General features: G+C 45.2%; 3 protein-coding genes across 4 annotated transcripts; 2 read left to right on the top strand and 1 right to left on the bottom strand.

The window, feature by feature from the left end:
* Positions 1-232: 232 nt before the first annotated feature.
* atp6v1ab (ATPase H+ transporting V1 subunit Ab) lies at positions 233-9,933 on the bottom strand. The gene is made up of 15 exons (XM_047568189.1): positions 9,789-9,933; positions 7,469-7,572; positions 6,305-6,433; positions 5,867-6,081; positions 5,644-5,781; positions 5,417-5,568; positions 5,177-5,339; positions 4,986-5,094; positions 4,771-4,893; positions 2,752-2,866; positions 2,596-2,659; positions 2,299-2,502; positions 2,097-2,191; positions 1,849-2,020; positions 233-959 (listed from the first exon to the last, which is right to left on the bottom strand). Exons 2-15 carry the CDS (start codon positions 7,548-7,550, stop codon positions 867-869), a joined length of 1,854 nt encoding a protein of 617 aa, XP_047424145.1. The 5' UTR covers positions 7,551-7,572; positions 9,789-9,933; the 3' UTR covers positions 233-866.
* Positions 9,934-11,247: 1,314 nt separating this feature from the next.
* On the top strand, positions 11,248-15,057 carry naa50 (N-alpha-acetyltransferase 50, NatE catalytic subunit). 2 transcript variants are annotated; one of them, XM_047568467.1, is made up of 5 exons: positions 11,248-11,444; positions 12,706-12,839; positions 13,198-13,317; positions 13,402-13,468; positions 13,558-15,057. In XM_047568467.1, exons 1-5 carry the CDS (start codon positions 11,437-11,439, stop codon positions 13,733-13,735), a joined length of 507 nt encoding a protein of 168 aa, XP_047424423.1. In that variant the 5' UTR covers positions 11,248-11,436; the 3' UTR covers positions 13,736-15,057. The 2 variants fall into 2 exon arrangements, with proteins under 2 accessions (XP_047424423.1, XP_047424422.1); XM_047568466.1 differs by having other exon boundaries at positions 11,249-11,444; positions 12,703-12,839.
* A 544-nt stretch (positions 15,058-15,601) lies between these two features.
* On the top strand, positions 15,602-25,102 carry LOC124995564 (basic helix-loop-helix domain-containing protein USF3). Its single transcript, XM_047568023.1, has 7 exons — positions 15,602-15,724; positions 16,224-16,349; positions 16,448-16,479; positions 16,604-16,686; positions 16,767-16,863; positions 16,957-21,902; positions 22,712-25,102. Exons 2-7 carry the CDS (start codon positions 16,306-16,308, stop codon positions 24,542-24,544), a joined length of 7,035 nt encoding a protein of 2,344 aa, XP_047423979.1. The 5' UTR covers positions 15,602-15,724; positions 16,224-16,305; the 3' UTR covers positions 24,545-25,102.
* The last annotated feature ends 45 nt before the right edge of the window (positions 25,103-25,147 follow it).

Genomic DNA, 25,147 nt, shown 5'->3' with positions numbered 1-25,147 from the left:
CATTTAAATCCAAGAGACAATGAGCTCCGTCGTGTATTGAAAGCCATCAGATGAATCAAAAATTATCCAGTTCTTCTTTCAATATAATAATAATTAAAGCTATGTGTCATTATTGTTATTCTGCACTGAGGGCAGAGTCCAGAGTATGAATGAAATGCAGAGGGACCAGTTCAGCTGCACTCACAGCATCATGAGAAACAATGAGATGAAACTAAGAAACACGCACAGTTTATTTTCTTTTTACCCCATGTTTTAATTCTTTGGGATTAACATGATGAAAGTACCGGACAGCCGAGACTCTGACTCTTTAACATTCACACAGCAAAAGTACACAACACTGCACAGCATGAAACAACCATAAAAACAAAAAGAGAGAACGACGAAGCCTTTTACGTCAAAATGCTGGCAATAAATAGACTGATCTTATTAAATTTATATTCAATACTCTTCTGTACAGATGGTCTGTGAATTACAATACATCAACCCAACAATCGTCATTGGGAAAAGCAACACGGCTACACGTCATGTAAACAGAGGAAGGAAGAAACAGGGCGAAGAGATTCCTCTTTCACACGCACACGTTTAACTCGCACACGCCACCGATGACCATGCAGAGGATCCAGAGTGCGCCAATGCCAGGCGACAAATAATAATAATAATAATGAATACAGTACATCCTTCTCTTTTCCCTCCACATGTAATTGCACACACACTCTCACGCAGTCACTCACAAAAAGGGGCACAAAGGGGGAAGGAGGAGAGGGGGGGCACACACAGGTTTCTGGAATACGAGGAGGTGGAATGTGATTCTGCAGTGGAGGGGGGGTCAGAGATGAAAACTGGGAAGGTGCTGCAGCGGTGGGCGACTACTCCTCCAACGTGCGGAAGGCGTTCTGCATGTCCTCCAGCAGCTGTGCGTACTCGGCCTTTATCTTGGCCTCGCCGTCCTTCACCGGGTCCTGCAACGAAGAATAACAGAGTGTTACGACGGGAGCGGATATAAAAGTAAGGGGTATTATGCAGTTCCATCTACACATGAAACATATTCAGAGCCTGATCTTTTTCCCTGGATGGGGCTCGTTTGAGGAATTATTCAATCAGCAATTTAACTATTTAATTCTGTTTCAATTTATACAAATACAGATGTAGATCATATTGACATAACAGTTGTTATTATTGTTTGTTGTTTGCAGTTAGGACACATTCTCTCAGCTTAATAAATTTACTCTCCATCTTTCTGACAACAGTGAAAAACCCGGCTTAGATGATGCCTTCATCAAAACTCGGAAATTTCATACTTCCGGTATCACAGCGTTCACGTTACAGGTTAACCCGGAGGAGAAAAAATAAGTTTGGTGCGTTGTCCCCATTTGCTGAACATTAAAATAAGTGCAGCAGATATGTTTTATTTTGGAAGCAGTCATTTCTGAGTTTGACAACATTTTCCAAGTCGTCTTGAATGCAGCATCAGGTTTTCTAAGAACCACCCCACCCTACTTCTGAATGGCTGGTGCTGTTAGTGTGGAGATCCGGCGCGGTGCCAGAATACTTTAAGAACTGCATATTGCACATGTGGAGAGACACACGTAACACTGAAAACTGAAGGTGAGCTCAGGTCGGACAAGTTTTAGGGCGTGGATCCCAGGTATAATATAGAATATAGGTAGAATAATAGAATATGTCACCTAGGCAAACTAAATAATTGCAAGAAGCTGCATATTCTCCATCCAATACGGAGAAAAAAATTCACTCCCATTATTAAATAAGAGTAAAATATTGATATTTAACAGGAAAAGTATGGAAGCTTCTTGGTGTAGACCACACACTTTCACACGAGACTAAACGTACCTTGAATTTCATCGAGCTGAGTCGGTAGAGGACGTCTCCCAGGTGCTCCCTGATCATGCTCCAGGTGATCTTGTTGTCGCTCTGGGCTGTGGTTTCCACCGCGTGCCGCGCCATGTCGTAGAAGGCGATCGTGTTGGAGAGGATGCCCACTGTCTTGTAGAAGGGACAGAACCTGGGGAGACGGACACCACAGGTGAGCGGAGCAGGGCCAGATGTGTTTGTTCCTCCATCCATCTGTTCTCTCTTACCTGTCATATGGGGTGTAACCGTTCTGCTGCAGGAAGTCGTCTTTGAGAAGCTTGGCCACTTCCAGAGTGATTTTATCAGTTTCTGCCAGTGAAGCCTGTCAGAGTGGTTATCACATAATCAGTTCATTAAAGCAACATCTGATGCGACGTAGATCATGTGAGGGATCGAAACCACCATTGCCGCATTCTTTTGTTAAGTTACCTTTCCTACGAGCTGCACGATCTCGGCCAGGTCCTCTTCTTCCTGCAGGATCTCCTTGGCTTTAGTGCGCAGGGGCACGAACTCGGGGAAGTGCTTGTCGTAGTACTCATCCAGAGCGCGGGTGTATTTGCTGTAGCTGATGAGCCAGTTGACGGAGGGGAAGTGCTTCCTCTGAGCCAGCTTCTTGTCCAGACCCCAGAACACCTAGCAGAAAATGCACCGGGCGCAGAATGAATAAAACCACATAAATAGTATGGACGGTGGGATTAGATTTAAAATAAATAAAAATAAAATTACCTGAACGATACCAAGAGTGGCTGAAGTGACAGGATCAGAGAAGTCACCACCAGGAGGGGACACACTGAGGAGGGAAAGCGTTCATGTCACCACAGCTTAGAAAGGACGTGCACGATGGGTAAATGTCTCCCTCTTGTGGTATAAAGATGTACTCACGCTCCTACGATACTGACGCTGCCCTCCCTCTCAGGGTTTCCAAGACACTTCACCCTTCCGGCGCGCTCGTAGAAAGAGGCGAGTCGTGCACCCAGGTAGGCAGGATAACCACTGTCTGTGGGCGGAAACACAAAGCAGATGCTCGTCATCCAGCTACAAAAACACCGGCTTGAACATCAACACGCTCCCCACCATGACGAAAACGTCCGGTGAACTCGGCCGCCTCGACGCCCGCATAAATGTCTTAACCTCAAACATAAATTTAAGATGAAGGACGAGCATTATCCTTATTTCATCCGTCAACAAAAGACAATTTTATGAGTGAGCATTTGGTGAAGATCTGTGAAAGAAAGTTGGCTACAAACTGTCCCGGAGGATTGTCACGCAATGATTTAAGGGCAAAAAGAACTAATGATTTTTTATGATTTCCGATACTTTAACGATCGATTTTCTCACAATTGTTTTGGCAGAATGAGCCTGCAGACAAATTATGACTGAAAAAGTTTCCTGTAATTATTTGTCAGACAAAAAACACATTTCTGAGGTGGGATGTAACTTCAAAACACAAACTATATAGTAATATATATATATAAAACTACAAATTATATTTTCTCTTTAACAAATTAAAGAGAATCTCTTTTTATTTCTCTGAGGTACCGTAAACTGCAATAAAACACATATGTCCTCTTAAAAGTGCAACGGAAATTATATTTTATCTTAACAACAACAACAACAAAATAGATCTTTAAAACAAATCCCACATCAAAATAACCAAATGAATAATATAAATGAACAAACTAAGCTGTGAATGTGTTCTTAGTTTGGCATTCAAGACACTGGTCATGAGTTAAGTGTTGTTATTTCTCCTGTTAATTATGTTTTGGGTGGATTTGTTTTTTAAAAAAGATAAATATATGTTGAAAAATTATGAATTACATTTGCAAAACTTTGATGAACAGGCATTAAATGTTTGTGTCCTGGGGGATAAATTGTCCAGATATAAAGGGGCATAAAGACATAAAGACAGGGATGGACTCTCAGACATACTTCCATTAAAGGTGATAAATATTGATTACACTTCATTTAACTCTTAAATGTGTATTACTGATTAATTCACCAGAAGGTTTTCAGGGAATTTCCATCAGTACATTCAGGCCTGATGGTTCATCTGATTGAGGTAATAAAACCAACTGATGAGAGGATGGTTAAATACAAAGGCAAAAAAGTCTGCGGCAATATTTTCAGCGAACTGGGGTGTCTGGCTTTTGATTGTGGTGCTCAAACTCCACAAAAAAAATAGTCTAGGTGAGGTAGAAAGATTGTTGATTGTTCTGCAGCTGTGCAGAAAGAGGCAGCTTTGACTTTTACATCGACAATGATGAAACGTTCACTGTGGCCAAATGGGCAGAAAAGAACAACTGTAACATTAGAGAGCTCCTGTTGCACTGTTAGAACTTTGTGAGCAAAACAAGAAAGAGAGCAGCTCATTAATTACCTACAATATGTTGGGAAACGTGTAATATTTGAGAAATTGGACATTTTTAAATGTATTCCCTAAATGGGCAACGTATCCAGGGAGATACAAACCGTAAAATGGAAAATAAAAATTGTAAAAAAAAATTGTCATAAAATTGTGTTATTCTTGCCTATAAACATCAGAAAATAGCAATTAATTATTGTTCTAAAATGTTATTCATTTTTCATCTCTGCTGACTGGAATCTTCACACATTTGTGTTGATTTTTAACGGTCTCCCTATTTACAAAGCAGACAATCACATCGACATCAGAAAATCATGTTACTCGTTTGCATCCTGAGTGAGTTTTGACTCAGCCTGTTCCTTTTGTTTTTGTTACATAATGTCTGAAATACATACTTTTGAATCTGGCTTTAGCTACTTTTTACTTTTACAAAAAAACGTAATTTTATCTAATTTAATCTTACTTTATTGTAACTTTCTTTTTACTAGCTACTGTGACCAAGTAATTTCTCCTCGTGGATCATTTAAGTCTAAACTTACCAGCCGGCATCTCGGCCAGACGACCAGAAATCTCCCTGAGAGCCTCGGCCCAACGGGAGGTGGAGTCGGCCATCATGCTCACGTTGTACCCCATGTCTCTGAAGTACTCCGACAGGGTGATTCCTGCCAAAAGCAAACCGAGTTGGACCGAATCAACCGGGAGCTAATTAAACACAGCAGTGAAGGATACTGCTGGTGTGTTGCTAAGCGTTTACCTGTGTAGATGGAGGCCTCTCTGGCAGCTACGGGCATGTTGGAGGTGTTAGCCACCAGCGCCGTTCTCTTCATGATGCTCTCCGTCTTTCCATCCACCTCCATGGTCAGCTGTTGACCGGGACAATTAGCAGCCGTCATTAACCACGAACAGCAGTTTAAGTCGCTTTAATAAAGCGGTGTCTCCACCCACCTCAGGGAAGTCTCGCAGTACTTCAGACATCTCGTTACCACGCTCCCCGCAGCCCACGTAGATGATGACGTCGCTGTTGGAGTACTTGGACAGGGACTGGGAGATGACAGTCTTGCCGCAACCGAAGGCTCCTGGGATGGCTGTGGTTCCTCCTTGCACACATCTTGACACAGACGGGAAATAAGTCAAATTTTTATTCAAACCTCAAGAGAGAAGTCAGAAAACCGATGCGAGACTCACGGGAAAAGCGCATCCAGGACCCTCTGTCCGGTCAGCAGCGGGTGATTGGCCGGCAGCTTCTCTGTGACGGGCCGGACTTGTCTGACGGGCCACACCTGCACCATGGTGAACTTCTCCTTCACGCCCTCGAACTCCAGCTCCATCACCACGTCCTGACAAGAGAGGGAACACGAGGTTCAGCACAAAGCCAACACTCGTTGTCACGCAGCGGAGACCGACGCACTCACGTTGACGTCGTAGTTTCCCGGCGGAGCCACGTAGGTGACGGTGCCTCTGTTTTTCGGAGGCAGCATGATCTTGTGTTTGATGAGGGAGTTCTCGTGCACCATGCCGTAGATGTCTCCTCCTGTTATGTGACTGCCCACCTGAGGAAAAAAAACAAAAAAAGAATTAAATCTACTCCACGCGTCACGATCTCGAGGGGAAGCCGCGGTGGAGGTCCGCGCGTACCCGCAGGCTCTTGCCGGGAGAGAACTCCCACTTGAGGTCTCGGTTCAGGGCGCCGATGTTCACTCCTCTGGGGATGTAGATGCTCTGCGTGATGTCGTTGATGTCCTTCAGGGGTCGCTGGATGCCGTCAAAGATGGAGCCCATGATTCCTGGACCCAGCTCCACGGAGAGAGGCTTCCCCGTCCGCAGCACGGGATCTCCCACGGACACACCGGCTGAGTCCAAGCTCAGGAAAACTCATCAACATTTAGAAGACACTCATATTTTAATAACACAGGGTCAGCGGTTAATTTAAACACACAGATAAGCTGATGTTACTGTAATCATAAGACAAAATCCAGTCATTTATGAACAGAACAAACACAGTTTAGCGTCGCATCGACTACAGTTTGTAGGCGGCCGTTTAAGAAGGCGGGCCGAGCTGAACAGTAAGGATACACGTCTCCTCGTAGACCTGGATGGTGGCCATGTCTCCCTCCAGCCTGATGATCTCTCCCACCAGCTCGCTGTGTCCCACACGAACCAGCTCGTACATGGCCGCTCCAGCCATGGCCGTGGCCGTCACCACTAGAAACACAAACGGGACGAAACGATGAGGTTCAACACTGCGACTTGGAGGCTTATCAGGTCAAATACAGGAGAATAAATGCGTTATCTGTATCTGTGAAGAGATGCGAAGCTGTCATGCATGTGGAGGGAGAAATACTACAACTATTTAACTGGTTTTTCAAGCACCGTGTATTGATATTTCTGTGGGTGCACTGAACATGGGTAAGAAGAAGAAGAAGAGTGATTAGAGCTAAAAGGCCAAACACTAAAAGAGGCTTAAATATAAAGAATAATTAGTTTTAGATGACAGATTAACGGAGAAAATCTCAATTTTGAAAAAGAAAAAGCACATTTGGATAAAGGAAACTAAATATTTTGATTATAACATCAGGTAAAATGTAGCCAGATTAGTATTATTATTATTAAGCTTTTATAAATGTTAAAATGCTCTGTGTCAGGCCGAGGAACCTTAGGTGGAATATGACCCAGAGCTTATCTAAACGAACCAGCGAGGAGGAAACACTGGGCCGTTCTGTTATGATCTTAATCCGGCTGAATATAATTGGACAAAAGGGTGAAACGTGCAGTCGGGTTAAGGCGTCCGTGAAACCCAGGAGAAGGGTTTGATTATAGTGATTACCTCAGAAAGAGTGTTGTGCTTCGAAAAACACTGTGCGTGTATTCAGGGGACCAGTGATTTGTGACATTTCCATTCGTTGTAATTTTCCAAAAATGATAGGTTACATTAAAAATCTAATGCGAAATGTCACATTGAACAGAGAATAATGGATCCTTGTTGTTATTTGTTAGCAAAATGTGCCACTTTTTGTACATATTCATATGAATCTTCAGGGTGAGCAGTCGTATATTTATCTGTTTATTCTTAAAATTGTGTCATACCTGGTCATCTTTTTTTTTTCAATCTTATAAATCTGTTGAATTAAATTATACCTGGAGGAAGATGACGAAAGAAGGATCATAGTGTCTGTGTGTGTGTGTGTGTGTGTGTGTGTGTGTCTGTGTGTGTGTGTGTGTGTGTGTGACGTGGCCTACCTGGTCCAGAGACTCCATGAACGTATCCAAACTGGCTCTCCCTCTCCTCATCCCTGATCTTCGGCAGCTTGGACGTGTCCATCTTCGCAGGTTTACTAGTTCAACTGTAAGAAAAGGAGGAAAATAACCATAAAGCGACCGCGGCCGTTAACGACTCCGTCTTTAAATGTTTTTTTTAACAGCAGCTGTGTGTAAATGTGCTCATATTACAGTAAACGTCATCTGACGCCTCCTCGGTTACGATGCCGTACGAGAACATATAAAAATATCTGACAACGAATTATTACTCTGAACATATAATAAAAGCTTTTTTTTTTTGCCTGGCATTGGACTGGCACCGGGGTATTAGCTCCTCTTGTTGGTAACCACGGAAACCTAGAGGAAAATACGGCATCATCGTGGCTCACGACTCCGTGTTTCTCTGCATTACAGCTTATTTCTCAGCTGCACACACCTCAGGTCCTAGAGTGTGACGTGTTAGACGTGAGAAGGGAATCCCACATGTCAGCGTGGTCGTCTGTTTTCCACCTCACATATATATACGTGTGCATAAACACAGCATGTTCAGTTTCTCATGTGTGCGCTCGTGCATTCGGGGGTTCATGTTTCCCTCTCTCCTAATATTTATCATGTGTGTGCTCAGCTCAGCTACATCCAGCAGCAGCCTCCAGCTGTCATGAGTCGTGACACAAACCCATCCCCACGGAGAGCTTATGTTCATGCACACTTTATCTTCAGGACACTGTACGAGCCACAGCACGTTAACCCAGCATCAATTCTGCGCTTCTCGTTTCTTTTTCTCTCACTACATCTGTGTCCTTTTCTTGCCCTTCCCACTGATGCACAGATCTTCCTGTTTACGCTAGGCTGCCATCTGTACAGGGATAAAGCAGCTCCGCCTGCAGGTCAATGGAGTAACTGCAGGAATGACACTTAAAAAGGTTTCACTGTCTCCTCAGATGAATGTTTTCTTTTCATTTTCTAAATGAAATAAGATAAACACATCAAAATAGATTAAATAGATTAACCTGTCTTTAAGTTTAAGCGTCGTGTGTGTGTTTAATCCCAGAGACAAGCTGATCACACAGGATTAAATAAACAATCGATCTATCTCCGTCTGTGGGCCTGATGGGTTTTTAAAAAGGGCTTTTCGCTTACAGTGGGATGATAAGATCTATTGTTCCAATGATTAACCCAACAGAGACACCACTCTACATGCTTGATTAATGTTAATCCTACAAATCACATCAAATTACCTCCATGTACACACCTCTATCCCTGCATGTATAAATATATTTTACTACTTTATGCTTTAATATTTGGTAGAGAGTTCCTCTGGGCTACAACAAGGAAACATTTATTCATAACAATAAAAAAAAAAGTTGCGGACCAAGAATTTAGCAGACACGACACTTGATCATATGATCCTGGCACATGACTTGGCTTGCTTCACCCTGACTGTTTTTAAGGAAGTGGAAAACTCGCATGGTGTAAAACTGGGAAGTACAAATTAAGACTGTGTATTTAGGGGCATTTTCCCACTAAACTACAGGCCCCAGCATTAAAGACTACACATCCGTAGATTTGGTGTGTCTGATTAATGTGATGGAAGTCAAAGCAGAGACTGGAGGAAACAGAATATCCTTTTATTTTGACTAAAGACGTGTCTTATTTGTCTCTGTGTGCACTCACGGGCATATGAGCAAAATAAAACAAATAGATTGTGTCTGTATGGGCAACGAAATGGGCCCAGAAATGTTCCATGTAAGTGAGACTGCCACATGCTCGTGTTAATTGCAAACTCCTTGAATGCAGGAGGTAACCTTGCAGAGCACGACCCTCTACCTCGTATTGTTGTTTTATGCAGACACTTTGTCGAGACTGAACGACACAATAATGACCTTGTAGCCTGTTTGTGGCATAAGATGAGCAGGGATATTTGCTGTGAGGCTGATATCAGTGTAGGGTTTTCTGACAGCGTTCCTCGAAATCATACACTACCTAGCTCCAGTGGCTCCAGTGGCTCCAGTGGCTTAAATACGGAAGATAAATGATGAATAAATGTATGTGGAATTTCCACCCGAACCCACTCCGTCTTTGCACTAAAACAACCCTAGCTAGCTGTGTAGGTAATTCGCTATTCGAGGATATAAAAGCAAGACTAGACGTCGGCCTGGCTGAAAATCGCTGGCTCTAGCGTTTTGTTCTTGGCGCAACGGGATGGCCAAATTCATCACAACAACAAACAGCCCTGACAGTGTTCGCTAAAAAAATATACAGGGAAAACTCCGCGTATTTGAATAAAAAATGTAATATTTACCGTCTGGTTATGAAGTGTCCCCTTTGCTGTTGCTTCGGGAGAGAAACAGTGGGCTGTGCGGTGCGTGACAGCAGCAGGCTCAGATCAGCTGACTTCATTCAGCTGCTCGGTTTTTACTGGTGGGGCGCTGCAACTGCCGCCATTTTGGATCCGCCCAGCTACTTCCGCAAAGATCTTTACGTGCGGGTTGTTGAAGATCGATAACTTTACATCATTCTTTTCTAAATAAAATACATATCGGGGCTTTAAAGTGACTGAAATAACTTTTGGTGAAGTATTTTTCACTTTTGTCGAAACTAATTCTTCCGTTTCCATAAATTATAACATTTATTCATTACACTAAATAGAAAATACCCAATTGTCATTAAATAATTTTGACAATCATACAGTGTAAAAAAATATGCATTCACAAACGACATATATAGAGGTGCTTCTTAATAGAATATAATTTTAATATCTAACTAGTATTTAATTAAATTACTGGAGATATATTGCGTATTTTGAGACAGTATGAGGGACCATTAGGAAACTATCTCTCGCGTTGTTAAATATCTTTGCAGCAACCGTTGAACCAAAATGGAGGCGCTATCGCAATATGCCATCATTTAATGAATCATCAAGGTCTCTGTTTCTAAAATAAATAATTTAAAAAAAAGAAAGAAATAATATGAATGTCGATAGAAATGTGAACACGCGTTAAACATCCAATAATTTATTCATATAATATAATATAATAATATCCAATAATAAAAGGAGAAATGACATGGGCTCTTGTTACGGATGTGAAGCGAGGTTTATACTTAATTTTAAATTCAGGAGACATTAGAAAATTGTATCTTCAAATCAAAACTGTTCCAAAACTGAAAGTAGCTGTAATATTGAAACTGGTATTTGTTACCCTGAGTAAAATCACTCCCCCTTTCTGCAGTTAGTTGTAATTGACAGATTGCTAAATTATAAATGTTTTTTTTTTCAGAGTTGACGACTAATGTAACTGTATAGTATATGTTAGCACTATTTATTTATTTGATACTGACAGTGCACGTAAACGAACATCTATTCAGACAGAAGCTTGTCCTTTATGTAGAATGGAAGACTGGTCCAGATCTTACTGGCCTTTGTCCACTGTTTTAGTAAAAGAAATGGACAGAACACAACACTGAAACCCAAGACCAAACAGCAGACAGCAACGAAATTGTAATTACATTTTTTAATGATAGTTTAATCATGTTAACATTCTCCTAATGTACTTGTTCTTCTTTGCACTAAAACAAATGGGAGAAAATCTGGAGTTGTCGTTACTTATGTTATGGTTATTATGCTATTATATTAAATAAAATTGCCCTGTATGTGGCCCTCCAAACTAATATGAGTGACTCCTCTGCTGTAAGATTTGAATATAACCTTTGAGTCAAAATCCAGGTAAAAATGTCCCAGCGCACTGGTGCGTTCTGCGCAGGCGCCAGGGTCAGAGTTGACAGGAGTGTGGCGGCTAAGCTAAGCTAACTGCAACCATCGCAACTAGCTACATGTGGAGGGTAAAACGGGAGGCATCCCCGACCCCAACTCTGTCTAAATCCTTACTTTTTACCCCAAAACAACTCTAAAGTTTAGCCTCATCGAAAATAAGGGATAATATCTGTTTAAAATGAAAGGGTGAGTGTAAGATTTTGGGTCACGAATATGTAGCTTAGCACGAGTAAAGTTTTTCATGTCTGTGTGTTTTTTTTCTACAAGGGGAGGAGACGACGAGCATAGCTAGCACGATAAGATACTTTTATTTATGTTTAGGACAAATAAATATAAACGACAGCACCGGCACTGGGACATTTCTGCCGCGGACGTGGTCATTAACTTTTAATCCGCTTGTCGGTTCTTTTAGGGTTTCGACCATGCTAAGCTAACCAGCTAGCTGCTAGTGAGAAGCTGAGTCAGTAAACCCAGTTTAGCTAATCTCGGTAGGCAGATGATGATACTTTGTGTTTGCTGTATCGCTCAGCTTCGCGAAGTCGAGTAGTCGTTACATCCAGCTTATGTTGGTCAAAAGTTGTCGTTTTTAATGTTGCATCCGACGTCAACTTCAGGGTTTGTGCCAGTTTACTCATTGTAACTTGATCTGTCAGAGAAACACACTGATAGATGCTTCACTTTTGACTAACACATTTGTATTCAGGTGACACGTGGGCCAACCGCGTTAAACAGTGTTTATTTCTGATGGGATTTCACGGTCTTTACTGTGTATCCCGACGAACAACACACGTGACCAAGAGCTGTTTTTGGATGTGTAGTTGTCCTATATTTATCTCACTGTTTGGGGTCACTTGGTGAGACACAAATCTGGCCACATCTCCAGATGATCTTGAAGTTATTTCAAGTAACACTGACTCTAGCAGGCAGTGCCTTAGTGTCCTCTGTTAAATTATCCTTAAGAGTCTCAAATGTATTAGCTCCATGTTTGTGTGGTGTGTTGAAAATGTAATTTTAGATGAGATATCTTGTGTTCCCTGAAATACACGGTAACCCACTACTCTGTGGTTTCGGTTGGTCGATGTTACAGCTTCTCCTAAATCTAGATCGATGGCCACTTGATTAAATTTAGGAGATTGTCTTGGGCTGCCACTAAAAGTAGTTTTAATTATTGATTACATTGTCACATTGTTTTTGCAACTAATTGATTGGAATAGAGACAGTTTCCTAAAGCTCAAGTTGAACTCTCTGACCTTTTGTACTCCAGAATATCTTCATATTTGAGTTGTCCTCTCAAATCAATTGTTGTCATCTCTTGAATTAATGAATCAAGTAAAGCAAATGCATGAGAGATGCAACTGATCTTTGTGACATTTTGGAGTCAAATAATTTTGAATGTGACGGTGGATCTTTTGTCAGTTATTTGACCGTTTTGCTCTTGTTCCAGTAGCCGGATCGAGCTGGGGGATGTTACGCCCCACAACATTAAGCAGCTGAAACGCCTGAACCAGGTCATCTTCCCTGTCAGCTACAACGACAAGTTTTACAAAGATGTGCTGGAAGTCGGGGAGCTCGCAAAGCTAGGTGAGAACGATCGCTCATGTAATTTACACCCGGAAAACGTCGGTAGATTTCTTCACCAGAAAAAACAAACTGTATTACATTTCTTTTTGGTGATGGGGAGATATTAGTGGGGAGAAGTAATTGACTGGATTGATGGATTTTCACACATGAATATATGAATAATAACAGTTTAATTTCCATGCATTTGATAGTCCAAAAACACATACAGTTTCAGGTCTAATGAACATGTTTTGCAACCTATAAACGTCCCTGGCCTCTACTGTGAAACAATCATTGCTTCATAGGTATGAAGGAAGTAACTACTCCTTGTTTGTTGGAGTTGTTTCACTATTACGTTTTTTTTTTTTTTGTCTTGCAGCATACTTCAATGACATTGCAGTGGGAGCTGTGTGCTGCAGAGTGGACCACTCTCAGAACCAGAAGAGACTGTATATCATGACACTTGGCTGTCTAGCACCCTACCGTAGACTTGGAATTGGTAAGGACGCCTCTAGAAGATGCGGCACTGCAACTTATAAGCATGTGCTTTGTTTTTCTTACTTTCCGTTTTCTTTTACTTCAGGTACAAAGATGCTTAATCATGTGCTAAACATCTGTGAGAAGGATGGCACATTTGACAACATTTACCTGTAAGTGTCCTTTTTATTGATTGATCTCGCATAAACCAGAACTTCTACGCCCAAATCTGACCAACCTTCTCTTTTTTTTCACCCCGCAGTCATGTGCAGATCAGCAATGAGTCAGCCATTGACTTTTACCAGAAGTTTGGCTTTGAAATCATCGAGACAAAAAAGAATTACTACAAGAGGATAGAGCCTGCAGATGCCCATGTGTTGCAGAAGAGCCTGCGCAGTCCATGTGCACCCCCCAGCGGAGAGCTTCAGAAGTCAGAGTAGGGGCACAGCGTTTGGCAAGAGCACATATGTGCCCGCCTCCACAGAAACAGAACTGTGACAAAAGCCCCAGGGTCGACACATTCAACACTTTCTTCAAAGGACGCTAAAAAGAGAAAACAAATTTCAAGTATAAAAAATTGCTGCATTTATTTTGCAAAGGGGTCCCCTATGATTTTTTGCATCTTTTATTGCTCCCGTTTCTTCATACAGTGAATTGAAAACGACTAAAAGTTCAAAAAAAAAAAAAGTGCTCCGATCAACAAAGTTGCCAACTTCAGACAGTTTTAGACTTGGTGGAGGGGGGAGGGTGTTGTGTTTGCAAATCATACTGTTTGTGTTTGAGTTGTTTTTATGCGGTTATTAAAGCTAACAGGGGACATATCTATTCAGTTGTGCAAAAGAAAACAGTTGGTTTGAAGCGGTAAAAGTGTTTGAAAGACCATCACCGACACACACGGTCCCAGCTGTGTCAGTTTGGAGTGATAGTTGGAGTTGTTATGTGGATCAGACGCAACTTCATTACTCACTGCCTGAACCCTGGGATTCATGGGAAATGAGCCTGACCAGGTTGTTAAGTCCAGAGGGGTAAAAGCAGAAATGTCTCCCCCTCACTACGGGCATGAGGAAAGCTGAACGGTTTTGTGGTGGTGGGAGGACGTGGACACCACTCTTAATTTCTGAATAACTTTATTTTCCAGCCTGTTAATTTAATTCCCCCTCAACTGTCCTATCATTTTTATTTTTCACATTGAGATGGCAAATGGTTCAGAGGTTCTCCTGGGTTTACTACAAATATTAAAAAATATTAATTAGTGAGGAAACTAAAACTATTATATTGAATGTGTCTGAGAGAAGGGGCACTACACATTGTCTTGTGAGGGATGTCTTAATAACAGATTTGGCTGTTTGGAATTGAATTTGGGCATTATTTTCAGTAGTTTACTGAAGGTGCGTGAGGATTTTTTGTCTCTAAACATGTGGAAGTGTCTTGAGACATCTTACCTTAAACACCTTTGGCACTTTATGTAGCCATCTTTCAAAAAATGTTCTTCTCATACTTCCTGCCTCAGTCAGCTTCTGTTGTTACACTTTTGTCTGGTTTGGAAGCTCAGCTGCTGGTTTGGATGTTCCTGGTATGATCTCTTTCACAGTGTATAACCCAGAGGAAGCTCTGATCCCTCTGCATGCAAGGAGAGTTGTGTCCTCTCCACTGTAGTATACGCATGTTTTCCTTTCTTTGAAGAATTTTATCTTTTCTGGAGCTCTATATTGTAAGACTTTTTAACGTCTAAATAAAGGAATTACTATTTGCAGTAAATGTCTTCCCACTTGTCGTATACTGTTTCATTTACACGGTCAACTATGAATACGGGCTGAGGAGGTTAGGACATACGACTATACAACGTCTCCCTGTCAGGAACTAACTGGACTATTATAATTTTATTATTATTATTATTAGACTTTAATGATCCACAAAGAAAATTGCCTGGTCACAGTTGCTTAGTTGTGCAAACACTCTTAAGAACCACAGATAAAAGATAAAATAACATTGACATTAACATTGAAAAAAAACAATACAGTAAAATGTAAGTACTGTCTAATAAAAATATAATGAAGAAATAGAGACAGAAGAATATACAGTATATACATAGGAATGATAATAAGGTGCAATAATGTACATTAACACAAATGGAGTATGTATATATATATATATATATGGATACTGGATATTTATATAATATAATATGTGATTTAATTGTGATTTCATCCCTTGTTGCGTATGCGCGTCCTGATTGGCCAAAGCCTCCCAGATCTGTGCCGCCATTGGCTGTGTCAGCCTCTGAGACCCCGCCCCTTCGCGCACCAGGTTAGGTGGATCCGGATTGTTTTGAGAGATGAGTTGAGTTGAATGCTTTGCTAGCTAACTGTTAGCTCCCAATCTCAAAGTTGTTCCTGGAACGAGGAGTCTGCAAAATGCCGAGGCCAGAGGTTGGTGGAAACCATCCTCCGTTATGAGCACCGACGCGAACGAGCCCGCAATTAACTATCTTAATTATTATATCGGTAACGGTAAGCTAAGCTGGCTATTAGCTAAGAGCTAAGGGGAAAACTAGCTGAAGAGGTAATTGCTCGGGTTGATGAGTGGCGAGATAATTATCATTATCATCATTTCATAACGTCATCCAGACCTAAACGAGGACAAACGACCACTGGTTCAGTTTCTTAAACAGGCTGTAATTATGCTGTAATATGTAGGTAAATGAGTTTAGACTAGCTGAAAGGCTAGGTTAATCTATACTAGCCTGTTAGCATCTAGTTGTAGGAGAAGTAGTAGAAGATTAGTGGAGCATAGCAGTGTTCTGTTATCTAGTGTTTTATGAAAAAAATAATATATGACAACATTACTATCAGCTAATTGCGTATATGCAGCTTTTGCACAAGCCCTTGTTGTAATTGAAAACTCTGTTGGGATGATTTATTTTCGCAGGACTTCCACAGAAGGGATTTAACGTCCAGCTGTTAAATGTGTTGACTGGTGCCTTATTATAAAGGCAACTGTTTGGCGCAGGATGCCAGAGATGACTGAAACTCAGACACCTGGTCGTAAGCCCAAGTAAGAACAAATGCTTTTTTTATTGCCGTTTTAACTGAGTTATGAGCTTAAAGAAAAATATGTCAGAATAGTCCTAATAAAACACTCATTCTCTGCAGAAAGAAGAAAAACAAAGAGTCTCACAATGCAGGTGAAATAACGTTTCTTATCACGGTTCTGTACAAACCTTGCTAATATTTGAATGTAGATTTTGCTGTGGTGGGAGTTCACGCTAAATCTAACTGGACGCTGAAATTTATTCTATTTTTATTCAGTCGAGAGACACAGAAAAGAGAAAATCAACGCTGGGATCAACCGCATTGGTAATCTTCTGCCATGTTCACAGGCACTTAAACAGGTAAGAAACAAACCTCTAACTTTTATAATGTCATGTTAGTGCGTGTTTTAATATCAAAACCTTATTTTCTTATCTAATAGAGTAAGAACATGATATTGGATCAGGCTTTCCGCTACATCACTGAGCTGAAGAAGCAAAACGATACAATGCTTCTGGAAGGAGGAGACAAAGTCCAAGGTGAAGATTTGTACTATGCACATAGTGTGATCATTTGGTATGTGTACTTGGAGTCGGTGAAATGTGAATAAGTGTGCTTATGTGTCTATACAGCTGAGGAGATCCGGCGTTTACGGCGTCAGCTAGAGGAGCTGAGGAGGGAGAGTGCTCACTACATTGAGCTACTCAAAGCCCATGACATAAACCTTTTAGAGGACCCCACTATCCACTGGAAAGGCAAACAGCGCTGTGCCAAAGTGGCAAAAGTTGCTACCACTCACCAGCTTCCGAAGGGTATCATCATCTATTCCAATGGCAATGTGGTGGGCCCGGCAAGCAAGGAGGCTAGCCCAGGGAAACAGCCCCCGGAAACATTTATTCTTCAGCCACCATCTGAGGCCAGTTCCAGATTAAGGGTTAATGGAGCCGTGCTGCAAGTTAATACCTCTTCCTCTACCCCTGCACTTCTCCCTGGGTCAGCTGCTGCATCCACTCAGTCAACGCCAGGCTTGAAAATGATAGAGCAGTGTGTGGTTGAAACACCAGCTCCGGCCCCTGCTCTGCCACCTTCTGTGTCTTACATCACCCTCCAGATCCCAGCTGCTAATACAGCCTTGCCCCAGCAAAATCAGCCTACCGCCCCAACACAGACCCTCACTATAGCGGCTACATCAGCTTCACAGATCCCCGCTGAAAGCCCTGCCCTGCCTGTATCCATCCACCCCACATTTACCCCAACTGGAACAAGAGCAATAGCCTCAGATGTTTGCTCTTGGGTTTCACAGGACTCTGCCGTCAGGACTGTAAATTACACTGCTATCCCGAACAACCAAGCCCTTCTTAGAGCCGGGGCAGCAGGCAGCACACAGACGACGTGGACAACGCTGCAGATGGCAGGGAACACAGTGCAGCCAGTGTGCCAGAGTCTCCCCACACCAGAGGTCAACAACACCGCACAGGCCGTCCAGCAGGTGACGGTGTGTTCAATGGGCAGCAAACCGTCTGTTCATCCCATTCAGATACAGATGCAATCACATGTACCCGTACAGCAGGCACCCATCACAGGTCCCATTAATGCACAGCCCGTTCAAAGACCACCCCAGCTACGGCCGGCCGTCTTGAATCAAGCCCAGCCTCAGCCTGTCCTAGCCCCTGCTGTTCTTCCCCAGTCAGCCATAGTACCACAGCCGGCCGTGATTGCCCATCCCACCGTCGTGTCACAGTCGCAACCGGCTGTTCTTCAGCCAGCATCATTGGTTCCTCATCCCACAACTGCCCTTATGCCACAGCCTCAGCAAACCTTGGTGCCCCAGCCACAGGCCACCATGCTGCCCCTCCTACAGACCATGCAGGTGCTACAGGTCAACCCAGCTGGAGCGACAGCGTCAGGAGTAACAGCACCGCAGAACACAAACAATCCGAGTGTTGTCATCCTGCAGCAGGCCAGTGCCTGTCCTACCCAGCCAGTTGTGAGGGAGGAAATAACCAATCAGACACCTTGTCAGCATATTGTAATCATCCAGGCACCGAATCAGCCTGCGTCTGCTCCTCAGAATCCTCAGGTTGGCATGGTGCCTGCTGCTGTGCCCACTGCAGTACCCGCTGTATCCACTCAAATACCCACCACCAGCAGTTCAGTATCTGCCACCTCCTTACAGAGTGTTGGGGGAAAACAGCTGGTACACATTCTTCCTCGCCCTGTCCAACCTGTAAACCACGCTCTGCAGGTCACCCAGGCGTCTTCTTCTCCACCTGTTCCTACAACCCCGCAGACTATCACTGTGAACGGTCAGGTGTTTGCCCTGCAGCCTGTGAAGACCTCTGACAAAGCCAATTCCCAGGGTGGTCAGAGCACACTCCAACTAGTCCAGCCCACCACCACGGAAGAACCAACCACCAACGTAGCCCTCAACAGTTTAGGCGCCCTTAGCAGTCTCAACCAGAGCATCTCTCAGGGCCTTCCTATTACCATTTCTAGCCAGAGCAATTGTCCGCCTCCACCTACTCAATTGTCAGTATTGCAGCAGAAACAGCACCATCAGTCTCCTGCTCCAGCCTCCATCCCGGCAGGCACTCTTGCGCTACCTGCCCGCCAGCTACAGGTCCCTTGCGTGAACCCTGTCACTTCAGGTCTGGTGGTTAATGCCCCTAAGCCTTCAGGTAAGAGGCTTCGTACAACCCTGACTACAAAGAGAGCAATAGCTAAAAGGACTAAACCTCCCAAGAAAAAGGAGCTTGGTCGGGCACAACCTGCTGTTGCTCCTTCCACTAATCCTGTGGCAGGAGATATCCAGACAGTTCAAGTGACAGAATCCGAAGCTTTACTGTCCTCACCTGGCAAAGTCACAGACATTCAACCCACTTGTACCACGGTTGTTGCTACAGTCAGCAGGGAAGCTGTAGGCAGTGTCACCTCAGCCCAGAACACACAGAAAATGATAGTGTGTAGTTCATCTAGTGAGCCAACCATATTTTGTCAGTCCCTTCAACAGGATAAAAGCTCTGTCAGTTCATCTCAGAGTGATTCGATATCAAGTCATAGTAACACTAGTAGCATCACAACTGCAGTTACAGCTGTTACTACAACACTGGTCAAGCCGTCAGTTAGGACAGACTTGGCCATTGAGACTAAACCAGCTGCGGTTTCTGGCCACAGTTCAACTGTAAATAAACTCTCAGTTTCAGAGGTTAAACAGCCAACTTCCAGTACTTCAACTAGCACACCACAAAGTAAGTCAGCTGCTACCATGGCTGTTTCTAGACAGAACAGACCTTCGGTCAGTTCTACAGATGCCCCTGAAACTATGTACACTTCTTCGACAGTTTCTACTGCGTGTTTGACTTCGGTCTGCACCAGCAGTATCACATCAACCACGCCAGTTCCTTTAAATAGGACTATCCAGTCAACGTCACCATGTGTATCCAGGGGATCTAATACCCAGGAACCTCTGCCTTGCAATAAACCGGAGTCTGAGCTCACCTCTTCATCCTCCGTGTCCACAAGTGTGGCACTGTTATCACCCACACCAGTCTTTTCCACTGTCCACAGTTCTGTTACAGCATCTACGACAAGCTCAGAGTTTAGGAAAAGAAGCACTACTCCCAGAGCACCACCACAACAGACTAATGTGAATATGCCCAACCCCTCTTCATGCCATCCCGCTGAAGTCAAACCACCCCAGGCTCCTAGAACAGACCGAGAGGCTCAGGAGGAGATGCATTCAACGGCACCGGAGAAAGAGGACTTGGTGGCAGTGACTTCAGGTGCTCCCTCCAGGAAGGACTACACAGTGTCTCAACAGCTCTACACAAACTTAGATGATCAAACAATAGAGCACTCTATGACGTCCACTAGACAGACCGATTCTCCCATGTCCACAGGAGCCGGTGGTGGCAGAGGGTTCTCCGTAGCATCCATGCTTCCCCAGGGCCACAGTATTGCCGCGTCATCTAGCTCCTTTGGATCATTTACATTCACGTCCGAGCAGGCAGAAATGCTGGCTTTGGCCATACTAGAACAGGACAGCCCCAGCAGGAGGAGTGGAGGCTGTTCTGGGGATAACACTACTTCTACTAACCCCGCCACAGCCACATGGGACCCCCCCAAAGCCCCTCAAGTGTCGACGAGTAAAGAAAGAAGCTTAGCTGGGCAGCAGAATAAAGTGGTTAAGCCCATGGACTCAGGAACAGTTAAAGCTGCCGTTGAGGTGTCTGTCAGTGGGCCCAATGGGAGCAGACATCCACAAAACATTACTTACTCCCAGTCTCAGCCCCAGTCTCAGAGCTCGTCCCAGAGTGGGACGGTGGCAAGCCTCAGTGTCAACAACCTGATTAGGCCGAGCTCCAGCCACCAGACCTACCCTGGCTCCCCTAGTCTGACCGGCCAACAGGGCTCAGTTCCCTCTCCAGTGGGGACCTCAACTCACACATCGCAACCGTCAAACAATATTATCTCAATACCTGCCCAGCAAAACGAGTACACTCCTTTAAAGACCGCTTTAATGAGGACTCAGGCTGGAGTTGGTGTGAGTGAGCGACAAGTGAAGATCATCTCCAAGCGCCAAGCGCAGGAAGAAGTCATGTTAAACACTGGGAAAAGACCTAAGCCTTGTCCCCCTTCGGCTAACACTGTTAGCCACATGGAAGTGAAAGCATCGGATCACAGCCAGATGATGGTGGGACAGCTGCCATCCACCTCCTCAGCCATCATGACGAGGATTAATTCAGACAGCGGAGGTCCTCTCTTCTCCACAAACTCTTTCATGAGCCCGGTAGTTCGGTCCTCAGATGGCCACTGCCAAGGACCAGCTGAGCAGAGCCAGTCAGGAGTTCTTCATCTGCCCCAGGGTCACCCACAGCACCCCCAGTCTGGTCAGCACCTGGGAGGGAACCTTTACATGAAACAGCAGCAGCAGGAGCAACAGAGACACCATCTGTATCACTTGCAGCATCACTTGACACAGCCGGACCCTGCGCAGCGCCACTCACTACACCAGAGGGCGCTGCAGCAGCAGCAGCAGCAGCAGCAGCAGCAGCAACAACAACAACAACAACAAGAGCAGCAGCATGTCCAGAAAAAGCGTGGACTTGTCCGAGTCAGTCAGACTGGATCACCTGCTGGCTTGCAGCAGAAGCAGCATCACTTGGAAAAGTCTGGAGTTCAGCAGCAGCAGCAGCACTCACATCAACAACAACAACAACAACAGACACAACATCAACAACACACACAGCAGCAGTCCCAGCAGCATCCACAACAGTCGCACCAACAATCACAACAGCATCAACAGCCAACACAACATCAACAGTCTCATCCCCAGCAGCACCAACAGCAGACACATCAGCAGCCTCCCCAGGCACAGCATCAACAACACCAACAGCAGCAGCAGCAGCAGCAGCAACTGCAGCAGCAACAGCAGAGCTCCCACTCCAGACACCAGCAGCATCTGCAGCAGCAGATTCAGCAGCAGCACTTTAGACACCAGGAGAAGAGCTGCGAGGCCCAGGCAGCAGGATCCAGGGCCCATCACAGCAGCCACCTAGGCCAGCAGGACCACCTCAAGGTTGGTGTCACACATTATTAGTGACCCAAAATAAAGTGTAGATGCATTTTTAGTAGTGGGCAGACCATCGTTTGTTTTTCAGCTGTAGTAACCTGCCAAATACCTTGGTTGTCACAATGTGTATGTAAAAACACCAGTAACTTACGAGTGTTAAAACAGCCAACAAAATCTAATCAAACTCAGTATCTCTATATTCTATATTTTGTTTTACCCACCTTATCATATCTAAACATTTCACATTTGCCTCTTCTGTGGCCACGTGTTCCCACTTTTTTTTTATTTCATCTTTATTTAGCCAGATAAATAAAGACGTCGTTCAGTGACCAGGCCAAGAAAGGCAACAGCGCACGTCCACAGATAACACACAAATAACAACAATCACAGGAGTGATGACTTGAGTAACAGTGTAAAAACACAGGCACTGGTGAACGGATTCTTGTTGTCAGCCTTTTACACTTACATTGCTTAGATAGACCCAGTTGACCTGTACCACATGACCATGACAAAGAAATTGCACTGCAGTTATTTTGTCAGTCCTGCTCCCTAAAGCTGCAGTGCAGACACAGGAATGATAATTAAAGGTTGTGAAATGCAGTTCAGTTATTGTAATATCTTACCACTTGTCAGTCTTTGATTTATACCGTCTATAAATGTCTGAGAGCTGTCAGGAAAGAATGCTTAGCTCGTGCATTGGGATGCATAAAGCATCGCTCCTGGTTTTGACACCATATCCGTCTCATTAGTTTATGGTTATCTAGCTAAAAGCACAGATTAATATCATTTTTTCTGTATATTTATTTCTCCCTCAGGCTGGTCAGGACCACAGTGCTATGCAGAGGATGATGAGCTCTCGGACTATGGAGCAGCAGCTCATTTCCCCTCCCAGCAATCCGGTGTCCCGGTCGTCCGACCTGGCCTGCGCTCCGTCTCGCCAGGAGCGCCACCGCGTCTCCAACTACTCCGCCGAGGCGCTCATCGGCAAAAGCTCCACGAGCGGCGAGCAGCAGCAGCGCATGGGCCTCCACCTTCAGCCCGGTCGCGGTGCCGCTCAGGAGCAGCCGGACCTTCGCGGTTACCTGGACACGTCACGGGGGAAGGCCAACATCGCGCACAACCCACAGAGCCGCCTGCCTTCAGACCATCCGGGAGCCACCGACGTTCAGCGCGTCTCAGAATGCCCCCCCTTCAAGGCCATGGGTGGTGGTGGTGGTGGAGGAGGGGGCGCGCACCATCTCAGCGGTTTCGAGGCTCAAGTCTCTCGTGGGAGCGACATGGCTCCGAAGTCGGTTCCCCCCTCCCAGAGGGGCCCTCAGGGTCAGCCGCCGCAGCAGCAGCAGCAGCAGGGAGGGTTCAGGATGGGCGTCGGCCCCCCGGCAGACGGCAGGAATCGCGTTGGTTACAGCGGAGTTCATCCTGGCTCTCAGGGAGTGCAGGTTGGACCAACGCTGCCACGAGAACAGAGCTTCACGCAGAGCCTCCTCTCCCCCCACCTCCCTGAGCAGAGCAACCATCAGCGAGCGGTGCAGTGCTGCCCCCCTGTCAGCATGGAGTACAGCTGTGTTCCCGGAAGCTCTGCGGGAGACATCCAGGCCAAGGCCTCCAGCCCCAGCGTGCCTCAAACCCACAAGGCCCCAGCTATGCGCCTCGGAGAGGGCAACAAGGGCCACATTTCTCAGGTCAGTAGTAATATGCACGCGGGCCCAGGTGTGCGAGCAGGTCTCCCCCACCCTCCAACCCCACACAGCAGCTCTGAGCCGGGTCGGTCCTCCGCCCCCTCCAGACCGCCCACTGCTGTCAGCCAGCACTCCCGCCACATTGCCCGTGACACTCAGCCCGCCAAACTGAGGCCCGGCGACCGACCTCGATCGGGCGCGCTGCGACCGGGCAACCCCTTCGAGCCCGAGGGCCACCTGCCGCTGCCCCCTGGAGGAGGGGTGCTGCTAGGTCGACCGCAATCTGGAGGAGAGGCACGGCGCAGCACCATCGTGCGCTTCATGGCGGATAGCGCTCAGGTTCCCAGCGACAACAACCTGGTTCCTGACCAACACCTCACGCAGAACTTCGGTTTCCCCTTCATTCCAGATGGAGGGATGAATCCTCCTCCTCCCATCAATGCAAACTCTACGTTCATCCCTCCGGTCAGCCAGCCCAGCGCCTCACGTACTCCGTCCCTCCTCCCCGTAGAGTCACAAAGCACTTTGCCCTCCTTCTATCCCTCCTATTCTCCTGCAGCTCACCCCAGCCTTCCCAGTGATGTCACCCTCCAGTACTTCCCCAACCCAATGTTTACAAGCCCGAGTGCCGACAAGGGCAGCGCTCCCCCTCTCAACAACCGCTTTGGCTCCATCCTCTCCCCACCTCGCCCTGTGGGTTTTGGCCAGGCCAGTTTCCCCCTGCTTCCCGATATGCCCCCAGTGCCCATTGCCAACTCCTCTGGAATCACCCCTCACATATCCAACTTCAGCCTCACCTCCCTGTTCCCCGAGATCGCCACGGGCATGCCCACGGACGGCTCGGCCATGCCGATGTCTCCCCTGCTGTCCCTCTCCAACACGTCGTCCGCCGACTCTGGCAAGCAGCCGATTCGTCCCGCCCACAACATCAGCCACATTCTGGGCCACGACGGCAGCTCGGCCGTCTGAGGGAACTTCCTCCTGCAGCCTGCAGACTGCTACAGCGAACCGGCGGTCTGGAGCAAAGAATCCAATTTTCCATTTGAACTGTGCTGTTGCTTTTTTATGTGGAACAAGCTCAGAAAGTGGTGGCGAAGCGCCTGCTGAATGGATGTTTACACGTTCCCACAATTTCAATCTCATATACGTTCTCTTTGGCATATGTACGATGTCAGATATAATTTGTAATATTTCGAATTTTACGGGAACACGGAAACGTGACCCCTCTGGAGCTCTTCGTTGAAATGTTGGTTGAGCCGACGGTTTGGTAGTGAAACTAAATCAAATTTAGGTTTAGAACTTGAATTCAGTGTATTCTGGGTCATTAAGAAACCTTCTGCACAGTTACCTACTAATGTAATTTACTAACTTATCAGGTTGTACTGTACAGAATTGTTTTGTTTTCCAAGAGCTATTTTGTAAATACCAATGTTTCATATCAGAATTGTTAGATTATGTATGTATTTGTAAATAGAAAATTGATAATTAAAGTTTATAAGAAGACATTTGTATTTGATGCCAACTGGAGGATTGTGTCTGCTTCTTACTTTGCGCCTTCTTCGCTAGTTAGCA

Source organism: Mugil cephalus, chromosome 18 (assembly GCF_022458985.1).
Source record: "Mugil cephalus isolate CIBA_MC_2020 chromosome 18, CIBA_Mcephalus_1.1, whole genome shotgun sequence".
Taxonomy (NCBI): domain Eukaryota; kingdom Metazoa; phylum Chordata; class Actinopteri; order Mugiliformes; family Mugilidae; genus Mugil; species Mugil cephalus.
Note: the sequence above shows the minus strand (reverse complement) of the source record. Positions and strands in the feature narration are given on the sequence as shown.